The 27,906-nt window shown below is 31.7% G+C and overlaps 1 protein-coding gene across 7 annotated transcripts in view; it reads right to left on the bottom strand.

Moving 5' to 3' along the window:
• The window catches only part of LOC120416915 (histone deacetylase 4), a 130,757-nt gene that overhangs the window by 38,941 nt on the left and 63,910 nt on the right, over positions 1 to 27,906 (bottom strand). For 2 of the 7 annotated variants that reach the window (XM_039578817.2, XM_039578816.2), the window contains exon 2: positions 24,201 to 24,604. The exons of the other annotated variants lie outside the window; for them this stretch is intronic. In XM_039578817.2, the coding sequence (XP_039434751.1) occupies positions 24,201 to 24,219 (19 nt within the window). In that variant the 5' untranslated portion in view covers positions 24,220 to 24,604. The remainder of the gene's footprint in view (positions 1 to 24,200; positions 24,605 to 27,906) is intronic. 7 annotated transcript variants of the gene reach the window in all.

Below are 27,906 nucleotides of genomic sequence, written 5' to 3'. Positions count from 1 at the left end.
TTGTTGATGTTAGTTAGTGTTTAGTGTTGGTGCAGCGCAAACTTGGGAACAAGAGATCGACAAATTTAGAATAAATCTTGATGAGATGCTGCTTGGCTTTATGAATTATTGGTTGTTTAGTCTGGAATTTGTGCAATTTAGAATTAATAATAATTTTAACTAAATAAAAGACAAAATAATTCAAACAAGACCGTCTAATTTCACCCAAACCTTGCTCAAGCAAAGTTTGATTCCCAAAGTCACAGCACGCTGTCCCACCACGTTAATGGGACGTCCTGATAAGGTTTCCCGTACAATCATGTACGAGTCACTTTAAATTTGCGTACGCCTTCGAACCTGGCCTTATCGGAGTCCGTTGCTGGCAGAAATGTTCTAAAAATAGAACAATTGACCACATTGTCCTCCTAAGGCTTGGCAACGGGGAGTAAGTTTTCAAAATGGCTTAACAGGTATTAAACCAAAATTACAAAAAAAAACTTTTAAGGATTTTCATGCCAAAATTTAAAAATAAACTCGCCTAAATTTTAAACAAACATTTTTATTTTTAAATTATTTTTGAACTATGCCTCTTCAAAGACACCTCCCCTCATTGTAAGGTGAGCCGTTACACGCAGCGTAAAGTTTGATAAGGCGACCTCTGCTACTCGTAGCTGTCACAAAGGCGCCAGATATCGATGCGAGGTTTGCCGCCTTGGTTTCTAATCGAATGAACGCCAATAAGCGACTATAAATAGACGAATACGAGCGAGTGATGGAGTGCACTAAAACTGATCAAACAACATAAACTGTCTCAGTTTATTTGGCTAAATTGTTTCAATTATTGGGTTAACTAAACTAGTTTAAATTTTACAGGTTGTCTAACATTCCAGCTGTCTCAACTGTCTCCAAATAACGTACTGCAATCATATTTTTAAGCGTCTCAATAGTTTCCACCAGATTAGGCGTCTCACGAGTCTGCCATTAAGTTCTCAGTTGTCTCAAATTTAATAAATTTCCACCAAAATAAGCGTCTCAAATTTCTAATGCATCATTGTCGCAGCAATTTTCACGGGCCTTGTCTCAAGTGTCTGAAAATGCCACTATTTTAAGCGTCTCCACTGACTTGAAATGTCCCGCTGTCTCAACAACTCTAACCGTATTGAGCATCTCAAGAACTTTTTTGCATTAAACGTCTCAAATGGTTTCCATTTAACTATCTTAAACCGATTTAACCGAGTTAACTAAAAAAACAGTGTGCTACGTGTCCCACCGTAACACAAAAGGAAAATAAATTGAGCGTCTCAACAACTTTCCCATCAGATTTCACCGTTTTGTCTTAAAAATTTCTACTCTATAAGGCATGATGCCTGGCTGTTCAAAGTGTCTCACTTTCTGAACAATGTCTACTGTATTGAGCGTCTCACCCTCTCTCTTTCTCAGTATTTGATGTCTCAAGTGTCCCATCGGATCCCACTGTCTCAGTTGTCTCAAAAATGTCCACTGTATTGTTCGTTCCCACTATCTGAATAAATTGAAATTTGTTAAGCGTCTCACTGTCTCAGCAATTTTAAATGAATTAAGCGTCTCACGCACTTTCTAGATTATTCAGTGTCTCAAGTGTCCCATCGGTTCCCACTGTCCTAGTTGTCTCAAAAATGTCCACTGTATTGTGCGTTCCCTCTATCTGAATAAATTGAAATTTGTTAAGTGTCTCACTGTCTCAGCAATTTTAAATGAATTAAGCGTCTCACGCACTTTCTAGATTATTCAGTGTCTCAAGTGTCCCAACGGTTCTCAATGTCTCATTTGTCCAAAATATGTCCACTTTATTATGTGTTCCCACTGTTTGAACACATTCCACTGTGTTAAGCGTCTCAGTTTTTTTTTCAATTCAAAAGCACTGAGCGTCTCAACAACATTCATTGCATTCAGCAAGTGTCTCAAGGGTTGCCAAGGGTTGTATCGGCAATTTTAAATAAATTAAGCGTCTTAACATTTTTGTTTTGTTTCTAGCGTCTCAACTGTCTCAATTGCCACTGTCTTAATTGTCTCAAAAATCATCACACTGTATTATACGTCACCACTGGATGATAAATTTACACTGCATTAATGTCTCAACAATCTCAGTTGCGTTGCACGGCTCAACAACCTTCTTCTTCTTAAACGTCTCAACAATGTCAACCGTGTTGTTCGCTAGCACTGCTTTAACATTTTTCATTGAGAGTCTCAAAATGAGTTTTTATGAAGCGTCTCAAGTGTCTTAACGGTAGCCACTGTCCAAGTCGACCAAAAGTTTTCAGTTTCATTGTGCGTCTCAACTAACTGTTTCAGTATTTTTAAGCGTCTCAATTACATTCTGCGTTTTAAACGTCTCATAGTTTCTGCTGCCCCCCCCCCCGGCAAAATGTCCAGTCTGCTGCATTTGGTGACACGATTGTCTGATTTAAGCGTCTCACTGTCTCATCAAATTAATTTGCATTGAGCGTCTCAACAAATTTCTTGGCGTTAAGCGTCTCAAGTATCTCATAGGTTGCCACTGTTTTAATTGTCGCATTAATTGTCCGTTTTATTAGACGTCTTAAGGATGCGCAGCAACCAATGAAGTTTACAGTGTATTATGCGTCTTACTGTTTCAAAAATTTCAAAGAATTAAGCGTCTCAACCACTGTCTGTTTATTTAACTCTCAAGTGTCCCATCGGTTCTCACAATCTCGACAGTCTAAGAAATATCTTCTGTATTATGCTTTCTCACAGTCTAAACCAATTCCACTGTGCTAAGCGTCTCACTACCTTAGCGATTCAAAATTTCAAAATATAAAATTAATTAAGCGTCTCAACATTTATTTTTGCATTAAACGTCGCAAATGTCTCCCAAAAAAAATCCGCTTCCACCGCACTTTCTTTTATTGAACGTCTCAATCCTTGAGACGTTTCAACTGTTTGAATTGTCTCAACAATGTCCGTTGAGTTAAATGTCTTTAAAGTATACAAAATAACCACCGCATTGGGCGTCTCACTGTCTCAGCATTTTCAAAAGTAATGCGAGACGCTTAACACATTTGTTGTATGTATTCAAAAATCAAATTATTCGCTCTACAGCATTGCCTTGGCGTTCTCGATTGCGAGATTCCTACTCGAAACTAGGTGTCCGAAGGCTTGATTGTTGAGGCAATTGCAACCTCTTTTTACACCTTAGCTTCCATCCACCCCGGGATTCGAACTGACGACCTTTGGATTGTGAGTCCAACTGCCTACCAGCGACTCCACCAGGGCAGGACCCAGGGAGACGACTCCTACACCTGGACTGAGCTAACGACCTAACCTTTTTTTTAGGTTAGTCCGGGGCCAACATTTACTTCCCTATCCGACGGAAGGCGTGATCAGACAAATCTCGTCTCAAAATTTGCCACCGGGACCTTCTGGGATCGAACCCAGGCCGACTGGGTGAGAGGCAATCACGCTTACCCCTATACCACGGTCCCGGGTTGTTGTATGTATTAGGCATCCTTAATGTTTGATTTAAAGTGTCTCACTGCCTCAGCATTGTGGCGATGACAGTGACCGTCTCAGCAATTCTCTTTGCGTTTAACGTGTCAAGTGTCCCACTTAATTGTCTCAACTAACTAAACTGCAATAACTGGTGTAAGTTGAGACTGGTTGAGACAACTCAACTGTTTTAAGTGTCTTGAATCAACTCTCAAAAATTTCCACTTAGATACTTAGATAGGCGTCTCAAAGAGTTTGTACTGCATTCAGAACCATTTCAAACGATTTGATGATGTCTTAAGCGTCTCAAACGACCGAAATTATCTTTGCTGAGTATTTATGGTCTCACTTGTCTATCAGCTCAAATGGCTGGTTCAATTTTCACTGCGCCAAATTTCTCGAATGTCTTAGTTGTCTCAGTCGTTTCGAAGAATTAGTTGCCTCAAATAATTCAAAACTAAAAAAAAACAAAAAACAAAAGTTTTAGGCGTCTCAAATGAGTTAAATGTTCTTACAATCTTGCTTGTCAAAACCTGTTGAATTTTCACTGCAACAAGTGTCGCAAATGTCTCAGTCTCAATAATTTACACAGAATTAGGTGTCTCAAATGTGTCAAAAACTCCATTGTTTTAAGCGTCTCAATTCTGTCAATCTGTGCGTCGCAAAAGTCTTGCCAAACATTCCACTGTCTTCATAATGTTGTTTGTCAAAACTTTTAATAAACTTTAACTGCAATAAGTGTCTCAAATGTCTCAGTTGTCTCAACAATTATTCACACCTTTTATTTTAATGAATGTTTCACAAACTTCGCTGAACTAATTGTGGCTACCTATTTAAGCGTCTCAAACGAACGAACCTGCTTACTTGTTGTGTTTTCACTGTGATAAGTGTCTCAAATGTCTTAGATGTCACCTAAAAAATTACGGAACAAGGTGTCTCAAATGCTAAAAAAGCTTTTTCATATTAAGTTGAGACGCTTGTGTTTTGCTTAAATAAGCGTCTCACGAAAGATTCAAATGTGTTTTTTACTTAAATAAGCGTCTCAAGCGTCTCGAAAAAAGATTCCAATGTCTGAATTGTCACAAATATTACTGAACAAAGTGTCTCAAAAGTTTAAAAAGCATTTTTGTATTAAACGTCTCAAATGTGTTTTTTACTTAAATAAGCGTCTCAAAAAAAGATTCCATTGTCTAAATTGTCAAAAATATTACTGAATAAAGTATCTCAAAAGTTTAAAAAGCATTTTTGTATTAAACGTCTCAAATGTGTTTTTTACTTAAATAAGCGTCTCAAGCGTCTCAAAAAAGATTCCATTGTCTAAATTGTCACAAATATTACTGAATAAAGTGTCTCAAAAGTTTAAAAAGCATTTTTGTATTAAACGTCTCAAATGTGTTTTTTTTACCTCAATAAGCGTCTCAAGCGTCTCAAAAAAATATTCCATTGTCTAAATTGTCACAAATATTACTGAATAAAGTGTCTCAAAAGTTTAAAAAGCATTTTTGTATTAAACGTCTCAAATGTGTTTTTTACTTAAATAAGCGTCTCAAGCGTCTCAAAAAAAGATTCCATTGTCTAAATTGTCACAAATATTACTGAATAAAGTGTCTCAAAAGTTTAAAAAGCATTTTTGTATTAAACGTCTCAAATGTGTTTTTTACTTAAATAAGCGTCTCAAGCGTCGAAAAAAAAAGATTCCACTGTTTTTAGGGACTAAATTGTCTCAAATATTTTTATTCCTAGTGTCATAACTACAGCCTCACCCGTTGTTTACTATTATCGAAAACCGATTTTCTGGAATCGCCAAAATGTCAAATCAGAATTATAGGTCACCCAACCAAATAACAAGAAGGTTAATTATTGCGATTTTAATCCCGGGCGCGCACACACACAAAATCCCACAAATCACTCCGAAAAAAATGAAGAAATCTCATCATTCCGGCCGACCGTTGATTGATTAGGTGGGAAGAAACGCGAGCCAAAGAATTATGACAAGTCGTGCTCTCCTGCAACCCTTCATCATAATAAACTGTGGCGGCGGCGGTGCGCAATTGAGCTTAATTCTCGACATTATGTCATCAATCATGGGGGTTGGCTAGCTGACTTATGGCACCACTGCCCCACTGCTGCTGAGGCTGCCAACTAGAAGGAGGTTCTTGAAATTTGCATATTATTGCGCCGTTTTCGTTTAGTTTGTATTTGTAATTTTTATCGTTGAAATTGTAAATTTTCGAATTAAAATTGAAAAACAAAGTCAAAATGTTCCCCTTTTGACGACAACAATAACAACCGGGAACCAACAAGTGTTTATTTACTCACGCTCCTGTTTTTTCCCCGCACCACAATCAAACTGTAAATTATATACCAAACCAAATCCCATCACAAATACATAGAAAACGGCACCAAAAATAGACCAGCGAGTCCTTGAAAGTGTGGGGACTTGTTTTTCCAGGAAATTTCCCCACGAACCAAGAAAGAGGGAGAAAAGTTTTCCGAACCTGCCAAAGTGGTGGTATTGGTGCGAAGGAAGTTGGCAGACTTTTGACACGTCAGTGTATTGGTGAAGACGGGATGTCCTACCGCAATCGGTTTGCTGCTGCCCCTCCAGTCTCCAGGACTTGGTTGGGTGTCCTGGGAGGGGGGAAAGGACGAGTCTGGCAACACACCCTCTTAACACAGTGGGTTTGATTTGTGCGAAAATTGCTAAAAATTAAATTAATTTTGAATTTTGAAAGTTTGAAGTGTCGCTTGACAACTTTTGCTAATTCTAAGGAATAGCTCCGATGGAACCGGTTATCCGGAACATCCCGGGTGGCCAAAAACTGGTCGAAGACAAATTAAAAGAGTCGTAGAGCAATTATCTGGCTTACTACATGAAGTTTGAAGTGTCGCTCGACCATTTTGAGTGGTTCTAGGGAATGGCCCCATGGGAACCAGTTTCCGGAACATCCGGGTTGACCGTACTGCCATACTAGGGTGGTTTTTTTTTGCAGAAATAGAACATTTTCCTTGTATTAGCAGTAATTTTCTACAGATAATGGTTTATTATGTAGTTTTATAAAAAAAATCCATTACCATCCGAACCGGTATCCGTAACGTCCGGAATCGGTTTTAAATGACCAGAAGTAGATCTGTGTGACTCAGAAGTTGTCAAAAAACAATACTGGTGAAAATTATTGATCATCCTATATTCGACCCAGCGAAACAATAAACTTTTCAATACCAGCGAAAAAAACAACAGATAAGTGAGTTTTTTACGTTATGAACGTTTTTGAAGTTAACAAAGTTTTTGAAGGTTTTTAGAGATTAAAAAGTTTTTAGAGTTTTAAAAGTTTTTAGAGTTTTGAAAGTTTTGAAAATTTGAAAGTTTCTAAAGTTATGAAAGTTTTGACAATTTTGAAAGTTTTGATAATTTTGAATAAAAAGTTTCTAAAGTTTTGAAAGTTTTGAATGTTTTGAAAGTTTTAAAAGTTTTGGAGCTTTTGAAAGTTTCGAATGTTTTGAACGTTTTGAAAAGTTAGAAATTTTTGAAAGTTTTTAAAGTTTCTAAAGTTTCTAAAGTTTTGAAAATTTTGAAAGTTTTAAAAGTTATGAAAGTTTTGAAAGTTTTGAATGTTTAGATCGTTATAAATTTTTTTATAACTTTTTATGGTTTTTAAAGTTTTAAAAATTTGTAAAAATTTTAAAGTTTTTGCAGTTTTTAAAGTTTTTAATGTTTTTAAAGTTTTTAACCTTTCAAAAGTTTTTAACGTTTTTAACGTTTTCAAAGTTCTAACGTTTTTTTTACGTTTTACACGTTTTAAACGTTTTTGACGTTTCAAACGTTTTTTCGTTTTTAACGTTTTTAAGGTTTTTAACGTTTAAAATGTTTATAACGTTTATAACGTTTCAAACGTTCATAATGTTTTTAACGTTTAAAACGTTTTTAACGTTTGGATCGTTTATAAAGTTTTTTACGATTTCAACAATTTTGACGTTTCTAACAACCCGTGGCGCGGTGGTTAGCGGCCTCAGCCGCCGATCCCTCATGTGTGCTAAGGGGTCAGGGTTCAATTTCCGCCCATCTCCTCTGGGTGTTCTGTGTTTGTCCCGTTTAGTTAGTAAATTCAGTCTGAAAAGACGGTGTGATGTCTATTATAATAACATTTTTAACATTTTTAACGTTTTTAACGCTTTTAACGTTTAAATCATTTTCAATTTTTTTAACGTTTTAAATGTTTTGAACGTTTTTCACGTTTTGAACGTTTTTAACATTTTTAACGTTTTGAACGTTTTAAACGTTTTTCACGTTTATTACGTCTTTTACGTTTTGAACGTTTTTAACGTTTTAAACATTTTTTACGTTTTTTGCGTTTTTTACGTTTTAACGTTTATAACGTTTATAACGTTTACAACATTTTAAACGTTTTTAACGGTTTTAACGTTTTTCACATTTTTAACGTTAACATTTTTCGCGTTTTTAACGTTTTGAACGTTTCTAATGTTTCAACGTTTTTAACGTTTTACACGTTATGAACGTTTCGAACGTTTTTATAGTTTTTAACGTTTTAACGTTTTTAACGTTTTTAACGTTTATAACTTTTTAACGTTTTAAAGTTTTTAACGTTTTAAACATTTTTAACGTTTACAACGTTTTTAATCTTTTAAACGTTTTTTACGTTTTGAACGTTTTGAACGTTTTGAACATTTCTAATTTTTTTAAGTTTTTAACGTTTTGAACGTTTTGAACGGATCGTGTGGGCAGCAGGGCCAGGAAGATGGTTTTATTGTTGTGTTCGTTTTGTAATGTATTTGTATTAAAATCTAGCATGGCTTTTTGTGGTGATGGTATGGTTTTGGTGGTGGTGGTGGTGGTGTTGAAAAAAAACAAACGTTTAATTTACTAACATTGAGTCCAAAACCTCCCTACAAACATCTATACCACTAGGTGACGTAGAGATCTCTGCGCATTCTAGATAAATGTTTACTAACATACCTTCCAATCCCCGAGGTTAGCAAAGTACCGGCCAGGAGCCCCTTATCTTACTGGATAGTATTACACGCTCATCTAAAGAGGAAAACATGGTATCTCCCGTGTTGGAATATTGTAACCGGATGAGAGTCTAGTGCTATCATACGTTTAATTACAGTTAAACAGCCATCCGGAATTGTGCGACCTTTATTGCTAATGCTAATTGAACGTTTTGAACGTTTTTTACGATTTTTACGTTTTGAACGTTTTGAACGTTTTGAACGTTTTTAACGTTTTGACGTTTCAACGTTTTGAACGTTTTTAACGTTTTAACGTTTCAACGTTTTGAACGTTTTGAACGTTTTAACGTTTTTAAAGTTTTTAACGTTTTTATTGTTCTTAACGTTTTTAACGTTTTAACGTTTTTAACGTTTTTAACGTTTTTAACGTTTTTAAATTTTTTAGCATTTTTAACGTATTTAACGTTTTGAACGCTTTTAACGTTTTTAACGTTTTTAAGGCTTATAACGTTTTTAAGGCTTATAACGTTTTTAAGGCTTATAACGTTTTTAAGGCTTATAACGTTTTAAACGTTCATAACTTCTTAAACGTATATAACGTTTTTAAGGCTTATAACGTTTTAAACGTTCATAACTTCTTAAACGTATATAACGCTTTGAACGTTTTAAACGTTTTAAACGTTCATAACGTTTAAAACGTTTTAAACATTCATAACGCTTTGAACGTTTTAAAAGTTTTTAGCGTTTGTAACTTTTTTAAGGGTTTTAAAGATTTGAAAATTTTAAGCGTTTTTAACGTTTTTGACGTTAACGTTTTTGACGATTATTACGTTTTTAAAGTTTTTAACGTTTTTAAAATTTTGAAAGTTTTAAGCGTTTTTAACGTTTTGACCGCTTTTTACATTTTTTATGTTTTTAACGTTAAGAACGTTTCATCGTTTGAAAGTTCGAACGTTTTTAACGTTTATTACGTCTTTTACGTTTTGAACAATTTGAACATTTTTAACGTTTTAAACGTTTTCAACGTTTTTAACGTTTTCAACGTTTTTAACGTTTTAAACGTCTTTCGTTTTGAACGTTTTGAGCGTTAAGGTTTTTAACATTAACATTTTTAATGATTTTAACGTTTAGTGTTTAGTGTTTAGTGTTTAGTTTTTAGTTTTTAGTGTTTAGTGTTTAGTGTTTAGTGTTTAGTGTTTAGTGTTTAGTGTTTAGTGTTTAGTGTTTAGTGTTTAGTGTTTAGTGTTTAGTGTTTAGTGTTTAGTGTTTAGTGTTTAGTGTTTAGTGTTTAGTGTTTAGTGTTTAGTGTTTAGTGTTTAGTGTTAAGTGTTTAGTGTTTAGTGTTTAGTGTTTAGGTTTAGTGTTTAGTGTTTAGTGTTTAGTGTTTAGTGTTTAGTGTTTAGTGTTTAGTGTTTAGTGTTTAGTGTTTAGTGTTTAGTGTTTAGTGTTTAGTGTTTAGTGTTTAGTGTTTAGTGTTTAGTTTTTAGTTTTTAGTTTTTAGTTTTTAGTTTTTAGTTTTTAGTTTTTAGTTTTTAGTTTTTAGTTTTTAGTTTTTAGTTTTTAGTTTTTAGTTTTTAGTTTTTAGTTTTTAGTTTTTAGTTTTTAGTTTTTAGTTTTTAGTTTTTAGTTTTTAGTTTTTAGTTTTTAGTTTTTAGTTTTTAGTTTTTAGTTTTTAGTTTTTAGTTTTTAGTTTTTAGTTTTTAGTTTTTAGTTTTTAGTTTTTAGTTTTTAGTTTTTAGTTTTTAGTTTTTAGTTTTTAGTTTTTAGTTTTTAGTTTTTAGTTTTTAGTTTTTAGTTTTTAGTTTTTAGTTTTTAGTTTTTAGTTTTTAGTTTTTAGTTTTAAGTTTTTAGTTCAAAAAGTTGAACATGTGATAAAAATTTGATAAAAATTACAATTTTACGATTAACGGTGTCCCACCATGTCAGAGTAAATAAGACAACCCAAAATACGAGTGTGTTTGTGTATAGGTAGACTATATTCCCATCCTTACAGCAAATCCACATTTCCATCCGAATCAAACAACAACATCCCGATTCCAGATCCCGAACCCCGAGCCCGAAGCAAATAAAAACACGCACAATTCATCACACTCACTCACACAGTCGTCGTCGTCGTCGTCTAGCAGTCCAATATAACTGTAGTACGTGTAGTAGTTGAGGCAGTAAGAAGAGCAACAACAACAAGATGAAGAGTATCGTTATCGATTGGTGGCTAAAAATAGACTCCATGCGCCGCACGCGCTTGTTTTCTCCCCACCTCCACCCACACCCACCTTGGCTTCCTTCCCTACCTCAATATGTTACCCAACACTCACTACCACCTACACTGAAATAAAAAAATAGTACCCAATTCCTTTATTCTAGGAATTTTGCCTCTTTTTCTTATTTAGTAATCGGGTTTTTTGGATTACTTAATAAGGAAAGGAGCCAAAATTCCTAGAATTTAGGAATTTGGTACTTTTATTTTTTTCAGTGTACTGTGTTCCCCACTTGACTGACAGTTCGACTAACAAAGTGGTGGTTTCTTTTTTTTTAATTTGACTAAATTTTCAAAAGAAACAAAATCAGTTTAACCCACTGTCAAAATCATCTTTATTTACTAATTTTGGCATCAAATTTCATGAAATACGATTGGAATTCAAACTTTAACTCAATTTCGCAACATTCCCCACACAGTTTCAAGCCCACCCTGCAGCAAAAAGTCGTGGTAGCTCCGCAGTGAAGGTTGGTGGGTGCAACCACCCTCGAAATGTTACCCACCGAAAAGGTCGGCCAGCGCTTTGGGGGTGGGTGGCTTTGCGTGTTTTGGGTACCGTAAACCGGGGTGACTTTGATAGGATTTCAATTTGTTTTTAGAATATTTTCCAACAGGTAAGGTTTTTCTCAAGATTATTATTTTTAAAACATGTACTGGGGTAGACTACACAAAGTCCATGCACTATTTTGGAAAAAAAGTTTTTTCAATAGTGTTTAGAAAAATAGTTACGTTAAAAATTCTTGGTTTTAATTCCGGGGTGACTTTGATAGTCATAGTTTTTCTTGTTAAAATCATATTTAAGATGTTCAAACTTTATTTGTACGTTAAATGTACCATCACTAAAGTAGCTGATATAGTTTGTAAGAAAAAAATCAATGTTTATATTAAGTTAACTAAGTTTATAAGCTTTTTAACAAAATACATATAAATTTTAGGTAAAATTGTTAAAAAGTCGGAATTTTGCCTGAAATTTGTTAAAAATAGTTTTGTTTATAAAATTATCGATTTATATTGCATTTTAAAATGATTTCGAAGCACGAATCACAAGTTTTCACATTTTACATGAAATTTGTTCAACTGAATTTGCCTATAAATTTGGAGATTTTTTTTAATTGTGTTTCAAAAACACATATTATTTATTATTTACAAACTTATTTAACCTTCTCCTAGTGGAAAATTGTTCAAAGAATCCGAAAATGCATACCGTTTTCCGATTAAAAATCATGTTCATTGAGAAAATCATGACACTTTGAGAAGTTTAAAAAAATGACTTTCATCCACATTTTCTTAACTATAGTTAACTAACTTTATAAACTTTTCAAAAATTTATGAAAAGTTCATGAGGTACTTTGAACACTTCTCTACCACGGTCAGTATGTTTCTGAAACATTCCTTACGTATTTTAATTGTACTCTTCGTTTTGCGGAAAAATCGCAAACCTATCAAAGTCACCCCGGCTATCAAAGTCACCCCGTTTTACGGTACACAATTTATTACAGTTTCGGGTTGTTGGTGGTTGTGTTTTGCCGCAGAAACCTGCAGCCCGGTCGCAATTATACGGTCTCGTTGCGGTGGGTTGGGGTTACGATGGGTGGGGAGAACTGGTAACGGGGGGCTTGCAGCTAAAAATAGATGATTGACACCCCCCGTTTTTGGGTTGGGGTTGAGGGAGTGAGGATTTTTTTTGGTTCTTTCGAGGAGCTTTCTTTTTTATGGGATCCTTGGAATTTTTATTTAAATTTAACTTACATGTTAAAAGTATCATTTTAACTAATCAAAATTGTTTTTTTTTTTGTTGCTTACCTAAAAAGAGAAAAAATAAAAATATCTGATTAGAATAATTTTATTTAGTTTTTTATAAAATTATGAAAATAACACTTTTTCAGAATCATCTTCCAAAACAAAAAAATACCGTAAATTTTCCAATCAGCTTCATTATTCAATTACCATGAAAGCAGCCCACAATCCCTCCGGATATCCAGCATCAAACAGTTAGGTTTCAGTTATCCTCTTTCCAGAGTTTTTTTCCCCGAAACGGAACAAGAGGGACCTTGTTTCCACATGTTCAGTATCAAAGTTGAGTCGGATGTGATTGACACTTATCCGATTTCCAGCCTGGTGTTTCCAGCTGGTTACCTGATTTCCGAGAAGGAAAAGTTTCGCAAAGCCTTGTTGGTTCGTGGAAGTGATAATTTTAACTGGAAAATAATAGTGAATAAGTTGTTGATTTGATCCTTTTATAAAAAAAACAACTTCCAAGTCGAACCGAAAAAGCAACTTAGACATAAATTATGTAAATGTTGGTTCGATTATGTAATTATACATACTTTTCCTCACGATCTGACAGACAGAAATTGTATAAAAAAAAGTAATTTTACATCAGAAACCGTGTAAAATTACTGCGCTGAGTTTTACATGTACATCATGTATGAATTATTCCATCAATTCAAAATTACATTTAGGTAGAGGTTAATTGACACATTCAAATGTTTGAAACATTCATACCAAACCTTTTTTAATGGAAAAAAAAGTGTAAATTTGGGAGATATAATACATGATTTTGTAATATTACCTCTTCTTTTAATTTTACCTTATGTGATGTTAAAAAAATAAAATTGCACAAAAAATGTAATTTTTCGGACAAAATATTATAAAATATCAAAGTCCTAAAAAAATAACAAATACATAATCTGTTCGATTTGAATTTCAAATTTCACGCCTAAATTTATAGCCAAACCTGTATCGTCAAAACAACAACAAACCAATTCAATCCACGTCGAGATATCACCGCACAAACCAGTTTCTGGTGGCAAAATCCACACAGCACAACACACAACTCGTCCCGTTCCTATCATCTGCAGACAACGGAGCCGCACAGTGTGTTGTTATCACAGAGCCAGAAAACTTCTGCAAACATGCTCTACTTTGGGCCGCTCTTGTTGTCGCCATTGTGGCTCAGCGGCAGTTAGGGTGGTTCACAATTTCAGAGATAAAAAAGTTTTATTTTGAAGGTTTGAAAATTTCATTTCTAAATGTTACATGTTTTCGATGTAATTTTACCTTAATTTATATGAAAAAGTGTAACTCAACATAAAAGATTTAAATTTCCACATTCTGGATGTAAAAATAACATTTTTTCTGACATAAATTTTTTCCACGATCCTAAATTATTGATAATCATGAGTTTTTAACTGTGAATTTAAAAAAATATACTAAAATATAACTCATTTTTTTAAAACATTGAAATAAGATTTTGATGGTCGTCATTCTAATTTTTAAGTTATTTTATTTAACAATGTAAAAATGCCCCTTCATAAAAAAATCTCCCTACGACATTTAAAATAAAACAATGCAGCTGCAGCAACAAAAAGTTGCGTCAGTGTTGCCAGATCTTCAAAATTTTACGGTTAATCGTTTAAATCCTTTAATTCGAAGTTCATCAGAAAGATTTAAAAAGAAAACTTAATTAAAATTTCCACCTTTCAAGAATCGCTAAGATCTACTTAAGTTGAAAGTGATCCACATCAGGGTTGCCAGCTTTTCAACTTTTGTACCTCATCGGATAGGTTTGAAAACAAAAAAAAAAGTTTAGGGAAGTAATTTTCTGTGAAATTCACGATATCCGGAGTTGCAAAGATATGTGAATTGTGAGACTTTCGTTTTCATAACTGTAGACAGGGTTGCCAGATTGTCCAAATATCTAAATACTTACACTTTAATAAGTTTGAAATCTTTTCCATAAAAAATAATTTCCTCGAGAAAGGCTTTTCTAAAACTAGCTTACAATGTACACAAAGACTTCTTCAATAGTATTTTTTTTTAATATTATGTTAACCTTTAAACAAGGTGGCCAGATTTCAGAGACATAGAAAGCTTTTTAAATATCTAAATACCTAGGTTCTAAAGATTATTCAGACTGCATCAAAATGTCTAACATCCCATTCTGTTGCCAGATCTTTATGGTTTGAAATCAGCCAAAAAGTTCTTTAAAAAATTATCAAACGGAGCGAAACAAGTTAAAGTAATTTAACCCATCCTAAATCATCCTAAAAAAAGTTCATGACAGGGTTGCCAGATTTTCAAGTTTTTGCCCGTTACCATTTACATTTACAACGGTTGAACCATTTTCATTTTCGTTTCGCATTTTCGTAAAAAAAAATCGTCGTCCGGCTTTGATAAGCTAAGCGAGTCGCAAAAAATTAATAATTCATAATATTAGACAAGGTTGCCAGATTTTCAGAACACCTTTGAAATATCTAAAAAAAAATTAAAAGGAGATCTAAATAATGTATCAAGAGCTACTTTACACGACTTCAAAAGTCAATATTAATAAAAAAAAAATAACAACATTCCACCTTGAACATTTGATAAATCACTCCCAAGTGGCAATGATTTTTGTCAGGGTGGCCAGAATTTCAAACATATATTTTATAAAAATAACACAGTTCAGATAGTAATTTTCATCGAAATTCACTTTATCCGGGTTTGAAAAGCTGTGTGAATTGAGAATCTAAATCAATTTTAATGTGCATCATTAATAATAACTTAAAATCAAGATGGCTAATCGATAGAATTATCGTTGATAATATTATCGTCTAACGATAACGATAATCTATCGTTATCGTTATTTTGCTCATTCTATCGTGCGATAATCTTATCGCCGATAACGGACGATAACTCATTGTTAAAATCTATCTTAAATTGACCTAATCAAATATGATGTTAAATTTTCAATGCATTTTCTTAGAATATATTTTTTGATAACGTAGTTAGTTTCAAAGTATAAATGCTTTTAAAAAATCACAAAATATCGTATTTCTTTCAGTACTCAAATTTTTATAATTTGCAATATGGGTATCAAACGATTCGAATTTTTTGCATGCATTTTCACTGTTTTAGAGATTTTTGAATAAAATACTCAAATTTCACGAAATACCATATTTTTTTCGAAAATACTCAAATTTCTATAATTCGCAATATGAGTATCAAACGATTCGAAATTTAGCATGTATTTTAACTGTTTTAGTGGTTTTTTTTGGATGAAATAGTAAAATTTTCACAAAATACCGAATTTTTTCGAAAATACTCAAATTTTTATGATTCTCAATATTGTATGCATTCTCACTGGTTAAGTGTTGTTTTGAATGAAATACTCAAATTTTCCCAAAATACCGTATTTTCTCGAAAATACTCAAATTTTTATAATTCGCAATATGGGTATCAAACGATTCGAAATTTTTGCATGCATTTTCCCTGTTTTAGAGATTTTTGAATAAAATACTCAAATTTCACGAAATACCATATTTTTTTCGAAAATACTCAAATTTCTATAATTCGCAATATGGGTATCAAACGATTCGAAATTTTGCATGTATTTTAACTGTTTTAGTGGTTTTTTGACTGAAATACTAAAATTTTCACAAAATACCGTATTTTCACGAAAATACTCAAATTTTAATGATTCTCAATATTGTATGCATTATCACTGGTTAAGTGTTGTTTTGAATGAAATACTCAAATTTTCCCAAAATACCGTATTTTCTCGAAAATACTCAAATTTTTATAATTCGCAATATGGGTACCAAACGATTCAAAATTTGGCATGCATTTTCACTGTTTTAGAGTTTTTTTTTAATTGAATACTAAAATTTTCACAAAATACTTTATTTTTCATGAAGTACTAAAATTTTCATGATTTGCAATATGGACATCAAACAAAGCGAAATTTTACCTGCTTTTCATGAAAAAAAAATCTAAAACGGTTAAAATAAATGCTATATTTCAAATCGTTCGATATCCTTATTGCAGATTAGGCTGGTACAAATATTTTTAAAAGTTTTTGTCACCCCCCCCCCCCCCCTCCCCTTCAAAATTGGCCCGAAAAATCAGGGGGGCAAAAAAATATTTTTACAATAAACATCAAAATTTCAATGAAAATTCATGTGCAACCAGCTGAAATCAAATTAAAATACATTCTTCTGCGTTTAAAATCATTTTTAGCATGTTTGGGTTTATTAAAAAATCTTAAGATTTTTTGAAAATTTTCGATGCAAAATCTTTTTTTTCGAAACAATTTTTTTTTGTCAGATCTTAGATTTTTTGAAAACTAATGATTGCAAAACAACTGAACTAGTGTAAAATGCATTTTAAAACACTTTTTTCATTTAAATGTGAAGACTATGGATAATTTTGTTATTTAAATTTTTATTTTTTTTTTATTTTTTTGCCCCCGCCCCCCTTGACCTCGGCCAGGGCCGAGGGACAAAAACTTTTTTAAATATTTGCATCGGCCTTATAAAAATTTAAGAACTTTCAAAAAATACGTTATTTTTCGATTTTTTAGTATTTACAATTTAAAATTTACTAAGAGGAAACTTGAAAATTAAATATAATTTTGTTGGTTTTAGTCAATTTTAAAAATATATCAAATATAATTTATCGTCCATTATCGTCGATAAAATTATCGCCGATAGAACTATCGTTATCTTTATCGAACCTTGATAATTCTATCGTTAACAAGCTTGCTTAAAATCTGGAGTTTTTTTTTAAAGGTCCAATAAATCAAATTATCAGTTTTTGCCTTTTGGGTGTTTTTAATACCCCTGACTCAAGGCGGTTTTAAAAACGCCCATAAAGCAAAAACTGGAAATTTGGTATATTGGACCAATTAAAAAAAAAACTCCAGAAATGTCCATATTCTGCAGAAAAAAAAATGATATCATACGGCAGTGTTGCCAAATCTTAAAATGATTTATCAATGAAAAGTATAAAAGTAAATAATTTGAATAGCCTATCTTAATTTTTTTTTTACGACTTCAAAAGTAATTTCATAACAATTTTTAAAAAAATCCACCATGAATATTAGATAAATAACACTTAAGTGGCAATGATTCGCGTCAGGGTTGCCAGATTTTCATACATTTCATTTTTATAAAAATAACAAATATTTAAAAAAAACGTAGTCAATTTCATAAACTGTTTGGAATTGAAAAAAAAATTGTAGCTTTTTAGTATTCCTAACTTCAGGCAGGGTTGCCAGATTTTTCCTTTGTTGGAAAATTATTTCAAAAACTAAACTGGAAATATCAAAAATAATTTTCATTTATTTTATTCGGTTATTTCAAAACAGTTTTTTCGTTTTGTTGTTGTAGTGTGAACCGCCCTAACGCACAAATTAACTCCGGAATGACACCATATATGTGCGTGCATTAACAACCAAACAGAAGAAGCAGCCCGCCCAAAAATTGAGTCCGAGCGGGCGCATATCGTGTGCGGCTAATTAAAACCAGTTTTATCCGGTGGGACAATTGATAACGAAGCAAAAAAAAAAAACGAGAAAAATTAAAGCGACCTTTGTTGTGGAATCTCGAATCTGGAGCTTGGTCGAGCCCAAATATTAGGCAAATTGTTGCCATTTGCGTCACACAGCTTCGCGATTAAATGTTGAAAGTCGAAAACAGTTTAGGTTTTCAAAAAGGTTAAAAGTAGTTAAGATTATTATTTCAAAGGATATTTAAAAAAGTTTGGATTATTTTTTTTTTAATGCAGGGAAAATTGTATGAAAAATAAACATGCAAATTAAGATCAATCAGAAGCAAAAATGCAAAAATGGCCGGCAGCGAAATTATGGAAAAGTCTAGTTTTCACCACACTGTAATTTCACTGATACAGCTTATCTCAGTCCTGACATTTCCAGCAAACAACCCGAAAATTTCGCCAAACCTGCTTCTCCGAAAGTTAAATTACAAGTTAAACCACCCCCACGTAACGACGGTCGTAGTAGGCGGAGGACGCCCGCCCTGGTTACAGTAATGATCTGGCAAAACGCTACTCTCTTCAGGACGTAGACACAACACCGACAACAACTTTCGATAAGAGACTTCAAGAAGGAGGCTGCGAATCTCATCGGCACGCGCGCGCGCCGACTTCGTGGAAATTCTTCAAGCGGAAACCTTCTTCTTCTTCTTCTTCGACGACGACTTGTTTTATGTTCTGCACAACTTCTTTTCAGCTGTCTGAGCTCCAACTATCGTCATTTGTTTTGCCACTTTATTATCATTTCTCTTCTCTCATTCGTTTTCTACTCTTTTCTTCTCTTCTTCACTTTGTTGAGTGTTGCTATCTTTTTGCAAACTGTTTTGTTCTTTTCTTCTTATTTTTTTTTGTCTCAATTGAATGAAGCTGTTATTGTTTTCGCTTGAATGTTCTCTATTCTGTTACTCTTTTTAACCCGCTACGATAAATTACGTCCAGTTTTGGCTCGTGTGATCCGCTAGCCGTCAGTTTGGTGCCGTTTTTTATGTTGCTGTTGCTCTCTTACTGGCGATTTTATTGCATTGTAGTTCTTGGAAGTTGTTGGCAAGTTGAACTTTGGAACTCCAGCTCTCTCTGGATTGATGACTGGATTTTGAGGTGGCTTTATGTGGTTACTTATCGGAGGGTTGAGTAATGCTGAAGCACTTTTAAATTTTTCAGTCTCCTATTCAACATGAATATTTTTTAATCTTCTCTGCTATTTTATTTGAAAAAAAAAATCAAATGTTTTACAACAATTACTCATGGTACGTAACCGAAAGCAATATTTAACCAAAGTTCATTGGCTTTGTTATTAGTCACACTGTCTGCACTGGTTTTTCGATAAAGGAACCGAATATTAGTCATAAGGAGAGATATTTTTAACCGCACATTAATCATCTGGACAATGTCTTCCAATAGTCTGTGATCGATAGAGGAGAAGAGTGATTGCGAGCGAAAAAGGAGCAAGAGAGAGAGAGAGAGAGTTGATTTGTTTCATGCAAGTCATGCTTAATTACTGTAAAGAAACTCTATCGCTTTGCGGAATTCATGCTTCTTTTCTGCTACTTTTTTTTGTGTCATGGTGACACAGTGGAAATATGATTTAACCCTCAGCTGTCCAATTTTGCCTAAAATTTTATTTCTTCTTTCTCGTTTTTACTGGGTTAGAATTAGCCACTTTTCTTCAAAACCTTTACTTGTCTAATTGTGTGTTTTTAATTATTTTTTATTTGCATTTTTTTGTTTACTTTTTATTTTGTATTTATTAGTTTATTTTATTTACTTTGCATTGTTTTTATTTCCTAATTTTTTTGTGTTAGGCCTTTTCTCCAACCTCTAACATTTTTCTGTTACCAATTTTGTATTTTTTTAAATAATTTTTCAGCATTTTGTTTCTATTTCTTTCACATTTTCAAACATTAAATAAAATCATGAACGATTAAAATGAAACAAACTGCGTAAAAACATGATTTGGAACATAACAAAAATTACTGCAAACTTATTTTGACATAAAATATACTCGAAATTCGTTTGCTCTTTTCGGTCAACGTTTTACATAATGTATTTTTGAAAAAAAAATCTTTCAAAAAAGTCACAACAATATATATTTCCAAACGAAAAAAATCATAAAAAAAAATGTTTTTTGCATGAAAAAACAAAAAGAAATACTTTTTACAAAAAAAAATCTCAGCAAAAAAACACAAAAAAAATGTTTAAAAATACTTTTCGGAATAAAAAATTTCATAAAAAATTGTTCTTATAAAAAAAATTCTATAAATTTAAATATTTTTCTTTAAATTTTGCTCCAAACGGTCAACGTTTAACATAAAATATGTTTGATAAAAATTATTTTTCTTTTAAAAAAAGTCATTAGAAAAAATAGACTTGAAAAAAAAATCTTAAAAATATATTTTTCGTAGGAACACAAATTTTTTAAAAAAAATTTTTGGTAAGAAAATAAATTTTATAAAAAAATATTTTTCATAAGAAAAAATATTTTTCATAAGAAAAAATATTTTTCATAAGAAAAAATATTTTTCATAGGAAAAAATATTTTTCATAAAAAAATTCATGGTAAAGAATATATTTCATAAAAATATATATTTTCAAAATAAAAAAAAACACTAAAAACATATTTTTTGCATAAAAACCATTAAAAGGAATATTTTTACAAAAAAAAAATATTTTTCGGAGCAAAAAAAACACAAAAAATTGTTCAAAAATACTTTTCGAAGTATAAAAAAAAATCATGAAAAAATTGTTGTCATAAAAAAATATATAAAATTTCCTATTTTTCGTAAAACTTTGCTGTAAACGGTCAAACATAAAATTTGTTTGATAAAAATATTTTTCTTTTAAAAAAAAGTCATTAGAAAGAAATTAACTTCAAAAAATTTCATGAAAAAAATATTATCGTAGGGAAATAAATTTCATTAAAATCATTTTTTCGTAAGAAAATTAATTTCTTAAAAAACTATTTTTCATAACAAAAAATATTTTTCTTTAAAACATATTTTTCATTTAAAAAATATTTTTCATAAAAAAAATCATGGAAAAGAATAATTTTCATAGAAATATATATTTCCATACGAAAAGAATCATTGAAAACATATTTTCTCATAAAAAAAAAAACAAAAAAGAATATATTTTTACGGAGCAAAAAAAAAACACAAAAAAATTGTTTGAAAATACTTTTCGAAAAAAAAATGTCACAAAAAAAATTTCATTAAAAAATGCTTAACATTTTTTTCATTTTTCGTAAAACTTTGCTCTAAACGGTCAAAGCTCAACATAAAATTTGTTTGATAAAAATTATTTTCCTTTTAAAAAAGTCACTAGAAAAAAAATTACTTGAATAAAAAATTATAAAAAAAATATTTTTCGTAAGAAAATAAATTTCATAAAAACCTGTTTTTCATTAAAAAAAAACATAAAAAAATATTTTTCATTTAAAAAAACCATAAAAAATATTTTTTATTAAAAATAATAATTTTCATTAAAATATATATTTCCAAACAAAAAAAAAAATTTTCGCAAAAAAACAATATTTTTTACAAAAAAAAATCTGGGCAAAAAAACTCAAACAAAATTGTCCAAAAAATACTTTAAAAAAAATTTAATTAAAAAATATTTGTCGCAAAACAAAGTATTTTTCAAATAAAATATCTTTCTAAAAAATAATAAAGAAAAATCGTGAAAAAAATATTATTCATAAACAAATTCATGAAAAAAAAATATTGGCATAGTCACATGAGACATTATCATCGAGACAAGTAAAACCATCAAATCAAAGATTTTCTCAAATGTGCAAAGTTATTCTTTTCAATGCTTTAACAGATTAAAATAGGGTTTAAACCCGATTTTTGGCGAATTCTTAGATCTTAGAGGTTCAAATATTGTAAATGTCATAAAAGTCAAGTCAAGCCATCAAACCAGCAATTTCCCAAGAAAATTTTAAAAAATTGACAGTGCAAGAAAATCTGTGAAATTATCTAGTATGAAGGCCAAACATTCATATGTTTCCACAATATAAAGAATATAATGAAATAATAATAATAATAAGAAAACATTCCAAACGTGAAAAGGGCAAATACATAATTTTATTGTTACAAAGAATTTCAAAACAATAAGATTGTCAAAACAAAAAAAAATATTAAAATGAAAATACATAAAAATAAAAATATAACAAATGCGGACAACAATCTTCAAAAAATAAATAAATAAAGATATTCCAAATCCAGACAAAACAATCAAAACTATGATGTTGAGCTGATAAATGTTTTGAAATAAGTACAAAAACAAATTAATGGCGAAAATAACATATAACGAAAGAGATGTAGAATGAAAGCATCTAAAAAAAAGAAAAGAAAAATTAATAATAAAAAATAAATAACTAGATTGAAAATAGCAAAACAAAAGAAATAATTATAAGAAAATTATAAAAATATTAACAAAAAAGAGGACAATATTTTTAAGCAAATCAAACAAAGTTATGAAAAACCATAAGCAGTACTAGGAAAGAAGAATAAAAAAAAAATATAAAATTTTAATTAAAAAAACACAGAGAAAAAAATTCTGAAAATAAATCAAATACGTAACAAAAAGGGTGTAGAAGTGAAATATGCATGGAAACTGAGACATAAAAACCAATAGAAATCACACCCAAATATTTGAACAGAGAAGAAGAAAAAAATAACAAAGTTTGACAGCTAAAAATTCAAATAAAAAATAAATTAAAACTAGAAAAAAATATGACAAAAAAAATGTTTGTTGAAACAAATTAGCTATAACATAAAATTACATTACAAAAAAATCGAAGTTAAAAAATATCAAAGAATTAAATACTCTGATAAAACACAAGAAAGAAAAAAAAAATACAAAATTTAAAAAAAAAATAAACAAATTTTCCCGCCAGGGGTGTGTCTCCGAGCCAGTCGGATGATGACTGATGCTTCGAGAGCGAATTCCTGGTGACGGACCAGAAACCACCGCCAACGTGGGCAGCGCGGCGTGGGCGTTCCGCCGATGTGCGGTTTCTCTTGTAAAGTTTGCCGACAGCAAAGACAAATAGTCAATCAAATTTGCTTTCAGTCGGTTAGCATTAAAAAAAATCTATGCATCAGTAAAAAGAATAAGAATTACAAGTACATTGAAATATTACATACGATTTGATGTAAATTTCCATGCAACTTGCATTAAAATTTACATTGTTTATCATGTAACTTTTTTTCTGTGAAAAAAATAGAACATATCATTAAAAAAAACCAAGTGACGCAGAAAATAACAAAAAGTACACTAATTTAAGCAAAACGTGCCGACAGCAATTCTACCAAACTTTTAACAGGTCACACTCCAGCGGAAGTCTTCGCGTGAAAATGAAGTCGGAAAAGTGCAAATTTCCAAAGAATTCAAAAGAACACCTTCGAAGTCGATGAACTTTATCCCGGCGCGCGAAGCTGCTATTTCCGGCGTGGGCGGGGATTGTTTTGCTTTCAAGGAAGCCTGAACCTGAACTTTGGATGTTTTTACTCCGCACGAAATTTGAATTTACTGGCGTTGTTTTGTACTTTTGTTTTCCCGGAACTTGGAGGCACCGAAAAAGGTCACATCTTTTTGAAGTTAATTGGAGCTTTTTTTAATTGATTTCTGGAAGTGACGTGGGATTACGCTTTCTAGGCAGCTTCCTCATTGTTCAAAGTGCTAATTTGATCACCCTTAGAAACAGAAATCAACGTGACTTGAAAAAGTTGAAGGAAAAAAAATGTGACACCATCGACGCGCGCGACAGACGACTGTGTTTTGACGGTTGGCTTGGTGGGCACGTATTCGCACCTCGGTGAAAATTGAGACCCAAACCTCACCCCCAAACTTCTCCCCTTCAACTGGTCAGCAGTTCGTGGTGTCAGGTGGACGAAATTGCTGTCGAAGACTGTTGAATTTTGCGGCAAATATTTAATCGTTTTCAACCAGAATCAGCTGATTGGATTTGATCACGATTGTACCTATATTGAGCCCATTTTCGGGCTATTAGACGCCCTTGTTTACATTCAAAATCATTCTCTTGACTATATATCTTCAATTAAGTTGATACTCATTCGAATTTCAGGTTTTGGCCCAAATCAGATCCATCACTATCACAATTTAACTTCCAACAAGGGCGTCTGCATTGAATGTCCCAATGCAGACGCCCTTGTTAACATTCAAAACTCACCAAGTTTCAAAACGTGCATGGCTAGACGCAACGGCGGCAAGCATAAGGTTGGACCGGTATCTAGCCGGTGGTGTCGCTTAATCTTGCTACGACGGTTCCGACAGTTGTTCCGGCTGCGGCGTACACGAGTACCGGACGGCGCTTTGCTTAGCAGCAGTACATCACTGGGACCGTTGAACCTGACGGCAGCTCCTCGTTTTTGCAGTTTCTTCCTCAATCTGGTATCTTTATTTCTGTTTTCTGTTTGATAAGACTTGTTTTCTCTTCTCTTTTTTCTGAATCACACTTTTTCAAACTTTTCAAACACTTTTTTGATGTTTCCAACTTCAAATGGGTTCTTTCCAATCTTCCAAAAAAATCAGTATCAATCACTTTTCAACAAATCGCTTCTCACTCAGAGTGAACTAAACATCGCACCAACAAAAAATCGAAACGAAGAAATAACAATTAAGTATGACAAATCGAAAGAGGATAATGACACAGCTCTTTTTGACTTCAGAGGGAGAGCATGGTGGTGAACGAACAACAACAAATTGACACTCTCCACAACTTGTATAACTCGCAGTGCTGCTTTGTGGGGTCCCGGCCGCAAATAAGCAGAGCAAGAGCAGCCAAAGAGAGCGAATGGGGAAACTTCCATCACTTGCTCATACACAGTTTTGTGTTTTGTGAGCCGTGATTGGTACTTTTCCACTTGGAGCTGGGAACTGGTTGGATCGGTCGGTTCAAAACAGCTGGACAACTGAAGCTAAGGTGGTTTGAGAAAAGCGATCGTTAAACCTTATTTAAAAGCTATGATATTGACTAATTCAGATCAGGGTCAGATAAAAAGTGTAAATTTACATGTTTTTTGTGTGAATGCACGATTTCCATATAAATTAAGGTAAAATCACATTCAATAAGAGGTAAAACTTTAAATTTTTACATTACAAAGTAAAAATGAGTAATTTTACCATTTATATGGTTTAAATTTACCTCGTTTCCAGTGTAAAGCAACTTTTCAGTCAAAATCTAGCCAATATTACATCATTAAGGAGGTAATATCAAACATGTAAAATTTACACTTTCCAAAATTACAAAAACATATTGTGTTAAAACATGGTAAAGCAGGACGAATTGAAATTTTAAATTTGTATAATTACTTCTTTTATGTAATTTCATGTAAGTTAATGTGTTAAACAGTCTATTTCATATTCAATAACATAAACACTAAAATTTCATTTCATCGACGATATTTAAATCAGTTTCGGATGTAAAATTACACATGTTTCTAGGAAGGTTGAATATTTCCCCGGGTTCGATGTAATTTTACATCAATTTGAGCAGAATAAGTTAAATTACACATTAAAAGATGTAAATACACACATTTTTAGAGGTAACACATTTTTTCTGACAAAAAATCTGTCAACAAACCCAGATGTTAATTTTGGTGAATTTTCAGCTTGATTCATTTTTTATAGAAAAATTAGGTGAAATTACATGGAAAAGGTAAATTCACGGCTTCAAATATGAATCAAACCATTTTTTAACTCTTTTCTGTGTTCTAAATTACACATTTTTTACTCTTTCTACTCATCAACACTCTGCCCATTTCTTTGTACACACAAAAAAATATTTTCGAATGTTATGATGTAACACTTTTGCACGTCATCAAACATTTAAATTTAAACGCAATTTGATGTAAATTTGCAACCAATTATACGTAAAAACATGATGTTACCTCCCAAGTAACATTTTTTTCCAGGAGTTCTACAAGAGCTCTTCAAGATAGCTACAGCATAGCAGTTTGGACCGCGGTAGGATAAAACTCTCTTCAAGTACTCTTCCAAACTCCTGAAGAAGTTTTGAAGAGAATTTTATCCTACCGCGGTCCAAACTGCTATGCTGTAGCTATCTTGAAGAGCTCTTGTAGAACTCCTGGAAAAAAAATGTTACTTGGGGCTGTAATTCAACCGTTTACGGTGAATCTCAAGATTACATTAACTGAGTTTACATGTGATTTATTTTTTCCGTGTCGAGTAGATTCACATTTTTTCTGTGTAGATTCTTATAAGTAATACTACAATACCAATACTAATACTGAAATTAAAATCAAATTTCCATAAAAAAAATTGCCAAATGAATTTTATTAGGGGGAAACCATCTTAAATATTTGTAAAATGTGTAATTTTATTTTTAAAAATGTGTAAATTCACCACTATTTTAATGTTTTGCCATTTTTTCAGTCTGAATTGAGGTAATATTGCATCATAATAGTAGTAATATTACACCTACAAAAAATAATGATGGTAATGTTACACCAGGGAATGGTAAAGAATTTTGTGTCAATCGAAATGTGTAATTCTACATCAGAGACTGGTGAAATTTGCATCAGTTTCTATAGAATTTAACATTTTTTCAACCAAAAACATTTTCAATCATTACAAAAACAGTTTTTGCTGTGTTTGTTAATATATTTATGGTTCTTAATTCCTTTAAATAAAATTTAAACGTTCAAATATGTTTTAAGGGTTTCAAAATTTTCTTTTTATAATGCAAATAAAATTGCTATCATCGAAAAATTGTGTAATTTTACCTCAAAAACAGTGTAAATTACATCAGCGATCTGAAATCTTCATCATTCTATTGGTAAATCCATTTTTAACTCCAAAATACGAATAAAATTACACAATAAATGCAAGATTCACAGAGAAAATAAAAACCATATTTTCCCAAAAAAAAATCCTAAATAATTTATAATTTTAGGATTCCACACATCGCGTTGCTATTGATTTTCTAGTCAATTTTGGAAACTTCAAAATTTCAAACAAATAAAAGGGCATTTAGACATAAAAACTGTTTTTTTCTGCGTTGATTTTTTACTAAATGAAAACAATTTTCATACGGAACAGAAAGACAAAAAAATATTTATTTCAAACTTAAGTTTCTTCTAAGATTGAAAATTTAATCAGATTTCAACATCTGTAAAAAACAGATGGTGATGGTTTGATATTACCTCTAGTTTTATGTAGTTTCACCTCAATTTATGTGGAACAAGTAAAATTACACATAACAAAATGTAAATTTAAACATTTTCAGAGATTTTATTACAGGTTTTTCTTACAAAATTTCTGCGATACCCAAATTCAATTAAAAAAAAAGAATTTTCATCTTGGAAAAAACAATATTTTCAAAAATATTTCTGTGAATTTCTATTTGTTGGGCATTCTTTGAAACCTGCGGAGCTCTTTGGAATTGATGATTTAAAAAAAAAGTTAGGTTGGCATTTTTAGCATTTTCATGAAATTGGAATTTTTTACTCTTATTAGTAGTTTTTTTAATGAAATCACAATCCTTGTGTTGTTTACACTTTTCCAAACAATAAACAATGTTTATATTTTTTCTAGAAATTCTTTAAAGAACAATTATTCCGAGTTTATAAATACTGTTAAATTCATTTTAATGCAATTCCAGCTCTTATTGACAGTTTTGCGAAATATTTCATTTCTGTAGTAAGAATCGACAAAGCGGATGGAAATATAACCAAATTATTGATCTGCCCATTAAATTTGGAAGGTGCTATTTTGGAAGGTTGAATACTACATCTTTTATGATGTAATTTTACCTACATTTAGACTGAAAAATTTACATTACACAAAAAAAGTGGTAAAATTACACATTTTCAGAGGTAAAATTACTCAGTTTTTCTGACATAAAAATGTACCCC

The sequence above is a fragment of the Culex pipiens genome, chromosome 1 (genome assembly GCF_016801865.2).
Source record: "Culex pipiens pallens isolate TS chromosome 1, TS_CPP_V2, whole genome shotgun sequence".
Lineage (NCBI taxonomy): Eukaryota > Metazoa > Arthropoda > Insecta > Diptera > Culicidae > Culex > Culex pipiens.
Note: the sequence above shows the minus strand (reverse complement) of the source record. Positions and strands in the feature narration are given on the sequence as shown.